Consider the following 12,346-nt stretch of genomic DNA (forward strand, 5'->3'; position numbering starts at 1 on the left):
TGCGGGCTGAAACAACCCACTGTGGGTCAGAGGTCGGTGGGCACTAGGACTGGGCACACTGCCTCTTGTCCCTGAAGTGGCACAGGCGAGCACCTACAGTCAAAGCCCTCTGACACTGAGTGCTCCCATTTCTCAGCCCACGGACCATAGGTTGCTTACTCTTGCTGTGGTAGGATGCCATTAAAGCAAGCAGCTGTCCAATATATGCAGAAATGAAAAGTGAGTCTAACAGTGTTCCCCCCCGTGTCATTTGTTCTGCAGTTAGATCATTTTGTCTCTGGATTTGTGCTGAGACACTGCATGATAAAAACACATTTTTGAATCTAGGAGTCTTCCATGGAAACCCAGTGACACGTAGCTAATGAACTTGATCACGGCTAGCAGGGAGCTAGCAGCTGGGTGAACACTGAGGAGACCTGTCCAGGCTGGTTGCAAAGGCCAGCGAAGTTAATGAAACTGCTCCCTTCAAAAGGCTTTGGCTGGGGACGGCTAGATGATTTTATATTCCCATGAGGGTCCAAACTGCAGTGAGTAGACCATGTAGCCATGGAAATCCCTCTGTGGCAGAGTGCTGTCCCTGCTCTCAGCAAACCAGACCAAGTGCTCCTACAAATGCATCTAACTTTACAGAGGATGGCTGTGATTTTACCAGGGCCTCCTTCCTAAAAAAAAAATCACAGGAGAGTCTTAATGAGCCAACAAATGAGCCGCAGCTTATCATGAGACTTCTGCAGGTTTTTTGGAGCAGATTGCTTTTCTATTAATTCTTGTTTTTTTCCTGCTGCAGCTTACACAGCTGGATCTAATACACAACACATAATGCAAGGCATGGTTTAAAAAGCCTCAGCTGAGTTCTGAAAGGGTTTGTGTCGGCTTATCATATGATACCTGCAACTTTGGCATGCTGAAACCTACAGTCACCAATTACTATCTGCAAACTGTTGACGGGAATCCAGCCTTCTTTTCTTCTGTTAAGGTTTTTCACCAACCTTCGAATGATAAACGTAGTATTGGAAAAGGTTAGCGGTTTTATAGCAGGAAATAACAGTTCACATGCAATTGTCATGACTAATTTGTAAAAAATTACAGAACATAGATGCTGTTGAAATATGTGGCCTGGATCCATCAAAGCACTTCAATGAGATTAGGACCAGGCTCAAGTACTTTGCTGAATCCGGGGCAGGCTGCCTAAAAGAAAGCATCTAAATCAATGCTTAGGCACCTGCAAATCCTTATAGCCATAAATAATCTTAGTCAGACAAACAGTCTGACTGAATTCAGTGAACCTAACCAGAAGCTCTTATATTACTTTATTATAAAATCGTACAATGTTATGTAATATTGCCTATTATCTTTTTATAAGTTTTTACACATAAGCATTGATATTATTGGGGCTTGGGGCAAGGTAGCCAGGTTTGAAACTAAGACTTCAATGGCTCTAAAACTTCAATGGTTTTATTTACAAATATATATAACCAAGGCATCTTTACCATCTGACATGAATTTAATCATTTTTTAAACTTATTACATAATAAATTGTAATGTTTTCTTGATAACATTTAACCAGCCTATATTATTCCAGATTCCCTTTGATGCTCTTGTGACGCAGGTAAATATAAATTGGTAACCCTAGCTATAAAGGGCTGTCTGATGCACAGAGGTTAAGTGATTTGCCTAAAGCTATAAAGGGAGTCAGTGTCAGAGCTGGGAACTCAAGACCTCCCTGCCCCCAGTCTTTGTCTAGCCCACCACTACTGCTTATCATTGGTTGTTTTACATCTTTCAGAAGTGCAGCATCATTCGGTGCCATGTACACCCTTGCCATTTTTCACCACTTTTTTTTCCAGACTACTGCTGTGTCTAGTTCTCACCTATCCAGGATCACCGTTTGGTCTCAGGGGTATGATGCCACATTGTGACACAAAGAGATGGAGTTGATGTTTGGCACTGCTACTTCTTTCTATTAGAATCAAGAAACAATCTATCTCTGTGCCTCAGTTCCCCATCTGTAAAATGGGGATAATACCAGTTTCCTTGCATAATAGCTACTACACAACAATAATAGATAATACCTAATATTACTAGATACAGAATCCCCTTGCCCATGTCTCTTGCCATGCCCATGTACGGTGCCTACCACAGTAGCTCCTCCAAGCCCTATGTCAGCCCAAAGTACTGAACAAACACTGCTCACTCACCAGCGCTGCCAGGAGTGAACTAACATGCAAGGATAAAAGGCAGGATTTTAAGATACAGGGAGCCTGGGGTGTGGGGCAGCCAGCCTGCCAGCCTGGAGCTGCTCTGCCCGGCTCAACATGCTGCGGAGGGGCTGACTGGGGCAAGAGAGTGCTACTGTGCAGGGTAGTTGGCAGGCAGCCCCCACACCGTAGCACCCTGGTGCCCCAGCCAGCCTCCCTCACTTCCTACACGTGCACTGTGGTGCACTAAATAACTCCACCATAGGACAGTACTTGTGTCGGGCAGTACTATCCTATAGCAGAGTTAATTAATTTACTCCAGCCTAATAGCACTGCACATGTGGACAGTGACACTTTACTGTGGAGCTAATTAGTCAACTCGGCAGTAAAGCGCGTGTGTAGATGCCGCAACAGAGAGCTTACTTTTGGACTCTCTCTCTCAAAACTGCTAGAAAGCCAGTCAGGACTGACAGCCCATCAGTAGAGGGCACTACTGCACCCTCATACTACAGTCTCCATTATACAATAAGATCAAAGAAATAGATGTTTTTGGTTCACTGTTTTCTCTCCCCAAATTATAACATACAAATAATAATAAATTCCTCCAGTTTAGAATTAAAAAAGTCATTTAAAAGAGTTTGGCAAATAACAAATTTGGGGGAAAAAATCATTTTGGTTCGACTGAAACAGCTTCTTTTAACAAAATTAAAAAGACGCCTTTTGATTTTGAGCTGTTGACATTTTGTGTCTGTAAAAAATAAATAAATAAATAAGTAAAAGAAGAAATGTTGGAACAAAAATTGTTCAAATAAAAATCAAGGTTTTAAAATGCCACATCCGGCAGGCTGCATTTTGCAGAATTTTTCCCCAAACAATAAAAAGGGAGGAAATCTACATATATTTGCCAAATGTTTCAGTATCAGTGAATGGGCTTGTTCCACTGAAGCAGCAATGCACTCAGCAAAACTGGTTTCATTGCTTTATGCGTTGATGTCCTGCATATTGAGCTCCATTCATCTGAAAATACCAATGACTAGATCTTGGCTAGGAATCTCCTTAAGGGAATTTTGTAGCTACGCCCTTACAGGTTAGTCAGTGCACAACTCCAGCTCAGGCTTTTGATAACACTTCTCTTGCACACACATGTACACATATCCCCAAAACCCAGGAACATATACACAGTGCTGCCAGAGCACGCTGACTGCATTCATACTAAGACCCAAGGGAGCACTTCCAGGCTCTGACTGACAAGTTAGGAATAAAGCAACCTGAAAAGAAGGAAAATCAGCCAGGACTCTGGGCCAAATTGTTGCAAAGACTGCAAGAAAGCATCGTGTCCTCTGTGAGCACGAGGATCCTGGTTTGACATGCACGAGATCAGGTCTGGTGATTTCCTAGGCAGTATTCCCAGCTGAAAGCTGAAAACCTGCTGTGAAGCCTCACCTGCAAGCCCCAGCTTTAAATAGCCCTACCAAATGGCATGGTAGGCATTAATTAGTTAACTCTTGTAAAGCCATTTGAAGAAGGAAAATGCCTTGTAATTTGTAAGTATTATTATTATTATTAGTAGTAATAATAATAGTAATAATAATAATAATAATAATATTAAGCCTGGAGGAATGAAGCCATGAGCTGAGCTGGAGAAGACAAAGAAAGGACCAAGAGCAGTTATTCAAGGCATCATTTTAAACATTTAAAAAGGCCTCTTTGCAATGTATTTGAAGTTACTGTAACTCATTCCAGCTGTTAAGGGAAACTTGGCCATAATTTCCAGGGGCCTAAACTAGTAACAATGGACTCCATCATTTGTAGTTTGTTTTCTTGGTAAGGTATACACGTGAAAAAACACAAGGCAGCTATGCGAGCAGTTCAGTTGGGCTAGACATCATTATTTTGTAGGTCCCAGAGGGAAAGAGCAAAGAAAGTCAAAACACCTACCACTGTCCCTCACCATCCTCCTGTAAAAGCTGAATCACATCCCCATTCTTAACCAGTAGATCTTCAGATCCTCCTTTCTTGCAGTCTGCTAGGGCTTTGTATTTTCCTGGAGACTGGAACATTAATACAAAATTACTTTGCACAAACTCCTTTTCAAAACACTGCCTAATTAATTGTTTTGTAAAGTAGAGTCTTCATATATGAGTGCCACGGGGAAAGGGGTAGTCCTTTGGCTCCTTCAATAATAAGCAATCAGGCAACAATGTAGGAGATAAGCATGCATACAACTCTCTTTCTTAACACTTCGAAAACACATTTTTATCTGAAAAAGACAATTAGTGTAATATATGCAGCAACTGATAACATGCTATGAAAGCAAAATCCATTGATGGTGAGAACCATTTGCTTCCCCACCCCTGTCCTCCCTGCAAAAAAAAAATTAGTACATATTTCAAAAATGCTTTTTTTTTCTGGTACTATTTTGACTTGCCACATTTTATTTTTCTGCAGCAAGTCACAATACAGTAGACATTGTGGCATTAATACAGCATATTAGAGATGGCACTGCAAGATAGCTTAGCTACTGATGCAATTAGAGGTTCACCCTGTGCTTCTCTCCTAGTGTGCACAGTAATAAAATGGGTTAAAGAAATAATTAAATAAAATGAGCTGCTGTGTAGAATGACCCACTGTTTTGGAAACAGAATTATTGCAAGATTGCTGTAAAAAGGGGGGCTTGTACAGGAGATGGGGGCTGTTCAGACTGAAGGGCAGTACCAAATTTACAACAAAGGGTGAAGATGTGCATCCCTGACATGAAATGTGTCCCAGATGACTGGAGACAGGTAAGTTGGATGGTGTATGAATTGTGGGTACAGGGAAGGAGACTCAAGGCTTTGTGAATGAAGGGCAATGATTCTCAACCAGGATGCCGCATACCCTGGGGTGTCTTGAGATCCTTTTAAGGATGCCACACAACAGTTGGCGTGCAAACACCTACAGGTTATTCACAAGACAACCCCCAAGGTTTCAAATAGGAATCCAGAGTGCCAAGAGCATTCTGCCCTGTTGCGGTCTTTCTGAGCTCTCTGCAGGAGAAGAACGGCTTTATTATTTTTCCGTAGTCAAGAAACAAGTGAAAGATAAGAGCTGGCATTTTCCAAAGAGTACCTTGAGTCTAACGAGGGTTGCCTTAAATCTGAAAAGGTTGAGAACCACTGGTAAATGATACCAAGGTGGTGGCATGTCAACTTAAGCTGCAGACAAGTAGTATAAAGGCTGCTTATGAACATCATAGTGTCATGATTAATGACAGTCCTTTGCAACTATATCAGCCAATTACAATTTCCAGGAACAAAACCTCTGCATCCCAGGAGGCAGAAAGCCAAAGCTAAATCACTTGCTCATGTTTATGGAGTCTGCTTATGGTTACAGGGTCTGTTGAAGAGCCAGAAAACAAGCCCAGTCTCAGTACTGACAGTCCTGTGCTTTGGGAATGAGACCAATTTTGCCAACTCAAGGTGATCTCCCCTTTAATCCGACTCTGGTTTCTCCTTCCTTGGAGCGCTGCTAATTTGCTTCATGGGTTGCCTGCTCCCTAATCTGGGGAGTGTTTCATTGACTACTAGGCTCCTATTTCAGCAATATGAGCTGAAATGTAACCAGATGGTAATTGGAAGTTAATGAAGTATGAATATGTTTTTGATGTTGATGAAATTGTTTCTTTCTTAAGTGGTTACGTCCTTTTTATAATTGTTATTAAAAGTTCTAGCATAAAACCCCCCCAGATACATGAAAATCCAGAGAATGGAAGGCTGGCAGTCTTTCAATGGAAATAAATAAAAACATCTGAAATAAGACCCATACTGGCATTTTTTTGTTAAAAAACTAAAATTGGTTTCAAGATACCTTGGTTCAACATATTCCCCTTTCTTCTCTTAACTTTCCAAGTTGAGATGATACAGGAATTTGATTGCATAGACTGTTGGAGACAGAATACTGGGCTGGATAGACCAGTGGTCTGACCCAGTATGGCAATTCTTGGCTAAGTCCAGACAGTCAAAAAGCTGGTGGCTGAACTGATTCAGTCTTTGCAGGTTGGTCTAAGCTGCATAGATTGAACCGATAAGCAAGTGAACAGACATTCACTTTTGATTCAGGAAATGTATCCACGTGCCTGCCGTGACCCAGGCCAGAGGATGCTACAGCACTCCTCCCTGCTCAGCTGGAGAAGAAAGCATGGGTCAAGGTTAGCCTGTCCACCCTGCAAGGAGTTAGGGAGGGTTTTTCAGGGGAGGTGCAAGTAACCTGGGATGCTGGGGGACTGTGGCTCTGGAGGGGAAGTTGGACAGATGTTCAATAGACCGAATTAACCTAAAGCAGTTAAGTCTGATACTGCATCCATCCAGGTTTATCCTAACCTGCATTTTGACCAATTTGAAAGCAATTTATGGGTGCCTATACATGAGCAGCAAGGTAGCGCTGACGTACTGTAAGTACAGCGCATGGGAGCCTGCTGGAGTGTGGTAATTACCATGCTCCAGCAGACTCCAGCATCTCATGTATCAGTGTCCCTGCACTGAAAAATGGTGGTGGGGACGCTTTAACTATAGCTTGTTCAATGAGCTTTAATTGAAGCACCCCTGTTGCCGTTTTTCAGCAGAGGGACACTGACACACAAGATGCTCCGGGTGCTTTAATTAGAGCAGCTCTTGGGGCCATTCTTAATTAAAGCAACCCTTTGTAGCACCCCCCCCACACACACACACTCCTGAAGCACGCGCATAAGCACCCTGTGTGCACTTAACTTCTGCTGTGTCACAGATTTGAACTGGTTTTTGATCACTTATACCAGTTTATATGTAATTTCTGTCCCTAGTCCTTATGTTCTTAGATTAAAACAGTTATCCGAATGAAACAGAGATGCCTGCAAGTGTATAAATTGTGGCCTGGGGGGCTTGTCACAGCAGTTGCAAGAGGCACTGTTAATGCAGCTCTTGAACCCAGGGGGTGAACACCGCTGCCACTCATCCCCTATCCCTTTGCCTGCTGCAAAATTTAAGGTCTTTGGTTGTCACTGGTGGGGGAAAAGGAAGGATGAGTGATGGTGGCAGTGTTCTCCCCTTGGTTTCCGAGAACTGTACCAATGCAGTGGCTCCGGTAGCTATACCAACAAGAGGCCACCCCACCACAAGACATGAGTCATCCAGCCTGAGAAAAGCCCAACAGTCCAGATCAATGCCCCTGAGCTTAGGCACCCCACACCATGACAAGCCACTGCAGAATTTAACAAAAGGGAGGAATCTTATCACAGAGACTTAAGAGTTGCATGACTTAATATGTCTTGTAATTCATTACTAACCAACTGGCTTCCATCTTCTTCTTCTGTGTCTGAGCAATTGGAAAGGTAACTGTTGCAGGACCAGTCCTCCAGTCCTTCACAGATTTCAACTGACTGTGACATTCCTGGCCAACCTGCAAGAAAACATGTAAATCAAGATCCTGATTGAGGTGACCCAAATACACAGGGCATGACAATATAAGGGCACATTGCATATTGCACGTACTTCTGTTTGGCTTGTTTTGAGGTGAGAGGAGGACGCTGTCCAACATTATAGGACTGGTTCGTTCAGAATCGTTCTCCTCAGAGCTTATGGAGGCTCTCTGCTGCTTTCTGAAACAGTCACAAGAAATCGGGTGTCATCACGTTTTAAATCTGGAACATTTTGAGAAGCCCAGAGTCAGAAATAAGCACGTGCTAGAAGATGCTTCTGAGCACATCGGTGGCCCTGAAGGCACATCATCTAGGTTTGGGGTCTAGTTTGGGGGTCCGGTGGGAAGAACAAACGAGGAAACATTGCTAAACATTGCTTTGTCTAAGCTTCACATAATATTGGCTCTTGATTTTTCCTAGTCATATTCTCCATGGTGATATGCTTTCTACAGCCAAAGCTCAGAGTATTTTCACTTGTGTGAGAGTTCAGTGCACTGCCCTACGGCAGGATCCCAGGCTCCGGTTGTTTAAGAGAAGATGAGAGTCTGTACTCTGCTTAAAGGAAAATGGAGCGGAGAGGGGGAAGCAGAGTTAATGGAACTCCTTGGGGTTTGGCTAAGTGACAACAGTCTCCTCGGATTGTCCTTCAGACTATGGCACTGTCCAGGATCTCCACAGCACTGCACACATCTGCCCCAATGCCAAGATGCTCCCTGGGTCTCCATTACCCTCTCCCTATGCCCAGGTTTAGAAACAGCATTACAGCTGTTCTCCACTGTATGCCAGTGGGAATACTTTTCATCTGGATATATAGCTTCCAGAACCCTTTACACTGTCCCTTCCTGCTCACATGGCTTCAAGGCACTCAGATGGGGTGTACATCTAGCCCAAGGACTGTGTAGGTGACCTTCAATTTAAGCCTGTGCTTAAATAGCAAAGAAAGAAAATGACCTTTGTGTAGGCTGTCTGACATACCCATCGCTCAGTGGAGGAGAAAGCTGGACCTGGTCCGTGCACGGAGTGGGTTGCTGTTTCTCCACTGTGAATGGGTTGCAAATACTGTGTTAGTTTAATGCCTTTGTCAAATCACTCACAGACCTTGCATACAAAGGGTTATTTTAAAAGCACAGCTTTTTTCTGTCTATTCAGCCAATGCTCCGATCATTTTCTAAAGGCTTGGCAGGAACTCAGTGAAGTGCATCAAAGATTGCAAAGTCTAGGTGAGCAATTTTTGCAAACTGGAGAGTTAAAGTGAGTCAGTACAGCACATTAGTACAAATCCAACACTAAACCTTCATGTAGTGATTCAGTACAGCATATTAGTACAAATCTAACACTAAATCTTCATGTAATGATGCAGTACAGCATATTGGTACACATCCAACACTAAACCTTCATGTAGTGATTCAGTACAGCATATTGGTACATATCCAACACTAAACCTTCATGTAATGATTCAGTACAGTGTATTAGTACAAATCTAACACTAAACATTCATGTAGTGATTCAGTACAGCGTATTAGTACAAATCTAACACTAAACTTTCATGTAGTGATTTAGTACACCATGCCAGAACAAATCCAACACTAAGCCTGCATGTATACCTGAGGACAATGGGACTTTTACTGTACTTAAAAGTTAGACAAAAGCTTAGACACCTTGTTGAATCAGGGCCTAAGAGAGCAAATATAAAAGTTTAAAAACATCCAAATGCTGATGCAAAAATGCATCCATGCATTTGTTTGCTTTATACTTTCCATTAAACTAGTGCATTTTTAAAAAATAAAGTCTCCATAAGAGGAGACCTCATTAAGGCACCTTATTAGCTTTCTGCTGGAAAACAGTTAAGCCACTGTTTCTCTGGTGAAACTGGTTGTGTTTGCAGCTTAGCAGTGTGAGAATTAGAAAGCTGTAGTGAAAGCCATGATGAAAGGCTCCAACATACCTTTTATAAGCTCCTGCTGCTTGAACAAAATTTTTCTTATTTCATTTAACCACGCCATCTTCAGATCTACTGTTTGGGCCTGCAAGAAGAGAACTACTTGAATTTTGATTGCTTGAATCAAATCTCCTATTGCAGTAATAGGGCTGAAGCTCAGGTTTCTGAACCACAATTATTTGAAATATGCTGTTAATTAAAGCTAGGTTACAGACTCTGACAGCTGTTACACTGAAAATGTTCTTGCTTTTCCAGAATGAGCTAATATCCTCCATGTCATTCAAATAACTATATTTATATTTGAATAACAAATTGGATTAATAAACACAGTTAATGGAGAGAGGTCATTACAAATCGAGTATAGTCAAACTGCTTTCTAGTACAAACAGTACAATCAAAAAGTAGAGAGGTGTTTCATTACTTCTTTTCCCCAAACACCTTTGGGTCTAAAATTGCCTTAGACAGCCACATTTCTACATGAGGGACTAAGCTGGCTCAAGAGTGTAAAGCAACGCAACAAATTTAAAAATACTTTACTATTTCACAAGGGGTTTTTCATGAAAAATATAAAGTCAGCTTAACTTTTCCATTTAGAATTTTATTTAAAAAATTCTAGCAAAGTAAGAAGTCCAGAAAGGCATGTCATCAGGGGCACCTGTTGTATAGAGGAGTTATGAATGTCTGTTAATAGCCAGTTCAGTTCAATCAGCAACACAGCCCTGGGAGGGGGCTTGCAATCTTCCTGAATAAACAGTTAAACAAGGATTCAACTTTTGGAAACGACTGTCCTCTGTGATAGTCTCCATCTCCAATTAACAAGCCACTCCCAGGACTCTACCAATACAGCAAGAGTAGACATCTATTAAAAGACAAGTCCTAAACGAAGGTCTGTCATGTCTCACATACAACAAGTCAACCTTGCAGTGTGACTCTATGATGTGAAAAGACATCCATTATGACTGCCTGGGAAAAGGACTTCGAGAAACAAACTTGAGCTGCTCGACAAAATTTCCCATCCAAACGGGGATGGGTGTCCAAAAATGAAGCTCTATCACGGCACCGGCAGCTCATTGATTGACTCATTGATACTGGAAAGAAGTATGGTCCCTTGAAGGCAAAAGTCCATGGCAGCCTGCCGGGTGACCTGCTGAAGAGCTGGGCAACAGGTCTCAGCCTGCTTCTAGACTACCTATCCTATCAAGATGTGTTGTATATTTATTGCTCCAAGTCACAATTTCCACAATATGCCTTTACTGTAGGCCAGGAGTCATTAGTGCGTCCCAGTGAAGACACTGCTGAGTGCTGATTTTGCAGGACCATATGCTATTAATCTATTATAGCACTATCTGCTTAATAGAGCAGCAAGGGAACCAAACCAAACTGGTCCAAACCTATTTGCCAGCCCATACGCCTACTTCACATAGAGACAAGCCATTCTCTGTGGGTTGATGGAGCACCAATTTAAGCACTGTGCTGAAAAACACAGTTATACACTGCACTTTAAAATGACAAACCTGTACAACGTACACCTCTTCTCGTCCACTATACCAGATCTCAAATTTTCGATGATCTCCCTTCACGTTTTCAGTGATGCCAACTGCATTCATCTGTTTAAAAAAAAATAAAAAATGAAGTGTCCTTTGAATTAAATGCCTTATACATTTTCATCTTGAATTCCTGCAGGAATCTTAATGCGATCTTGCCTCCACCCTCGGACCAGCCTACTTCCTTAACAGTAACATATTTAATCAGTGACGTGTTTTCAGTTGTGACTAAACTTCCTTATCTACAGTTGTTCGCCTTGTTCTTTTTGTCTGTAACATCTAGGAAAGCTTTCTTGAATCTATGAGCAAATCTTTGGGGCTTTTTGTTGCATTCACAGATGAACAGGAGCAACCTAGAAGGCAGGGTTTGAGTCCTCTGCCACCTTGACGTCAACTTATGGTGATGAGAAAGTTTGAAGTTTGCAAGAAAAATGCACCCTTTGTTTCAGATAGAGCATCAAAGTTTCCAAATTCTGCTTTTTATCCACTTTTCTCCCTGAAAGGCCAATGCCTGTGTGCTTCCAAACAAGAGGTGAATATTTCAGATATCCCACCTGGGCAGCTTTGAGCCTAGCTCTCAGAAGAACCAGGTGCCCCAAATTTCCTCTGAGACTCGGGCTTAGTTTGCCTAAAGACGGGCACGCAAAATCCTAGGCTGGCTTTGAATATTTGGCTAGAAGGGTGCCAGGTACAAAAAGAACACAGGTTTGCATAGAAAGACTCGGTGAATCAACGGCTCGGACTAGGATCAAAGCCCAAGAAATTCTTAGCCCTTGGTTAAACCTTTCCCCAGTCTGCTAAACCTAGCACCTGATTACCGACATACCAGCAATTTATGCTGTGCTACATTTTATTATTTGGTTCATTCATCAAAAGGTGGTGAATTAGCATGCTGCTTGATGACTTTTTTCAGCAAAGTGTATCAGGGATGTACAGCTAATTAGTATATGATGAAAAATAGGAGAACCCCTCCCCCCTCATTTAAATACTTTGAACCAGCTCTGCTAATAATGCATTTTGTGCCATATGTCATCAAAAGCTGCTCAAGAGAACCACGTGACATAAACCTCATAAGATACAAATGCATCTTGTAGAAGGGGAACCTCCGTTTAAAGTTACCATTGCACACCACTCGCACACACGTGCGCAGCTTTATGTCTGAAAGACCAAGACAATGTAGAAATTGGACCACCTGGGTAAACCTTCTGTTCCTACCTGCTTTTAAAAAGTTGGC

The 12,346-nt window shown here is 42.2% G+C and overlaps 1 protein-coding gene across 1 annotated transcript in view; it reads right to left on the minus strand.

Annotated features, from left to right (window-relative positions):
- The window catches only part of MCF2 (MCF.2 cell line derived transforming sequence), a 70,662-nt gene that overhangs the window by 9,013 nt on the left and 49,303 nt on the right, over nucleotides 1–12,346 (minus strand). The window contains exons 23-28 of the mRNA XM_019536176.1: nucleotides 11,083–11,175; nucleotides 9,575–9,653; nucleotides 8,605–8,668; nucleotides 7,703–7,809; nucleotides 7,498–7,610; nucleotides 4,137–4,249 (exon numbers count right to left, since the gene is read on the minus strand). Of these exons, the coding sequence (XP_019391721.1) occupies nucleotides 4,137–4,249; nucleotides 7,498–7,610; nucleotides 7,703–7,809; nucleotides 8,605–8,668; nucleotides 9,575–9,653; nucleotides 11,083–11,175 (569 nt within the window). The remainder of the gene's footprint in view (nucleotides 1–4,136; nucleotides 4,250–7,497; nucleotides 7,611–7,702; nucleotides 7,810–8,604; nucleotides 8,669–9,574; nucleotides 9,654–11,082; nucleotides 11,176–12,346) is intronic.

This window comes from Crocodylus porosus, unplaced genomic scaffold (assembly GCF_001723895.1).
Source record: "Crocodylus porosus isolate Cpor-Errol unplaced genomic scaffold, CroPor_comp1, whole genome shotgun sequence".
Lineage (NCBI taxonomy): Eukaryota > Metazoa > Chordata > Crocodylia > Crocodylidae > Crocodylus > Crocodylus porosus.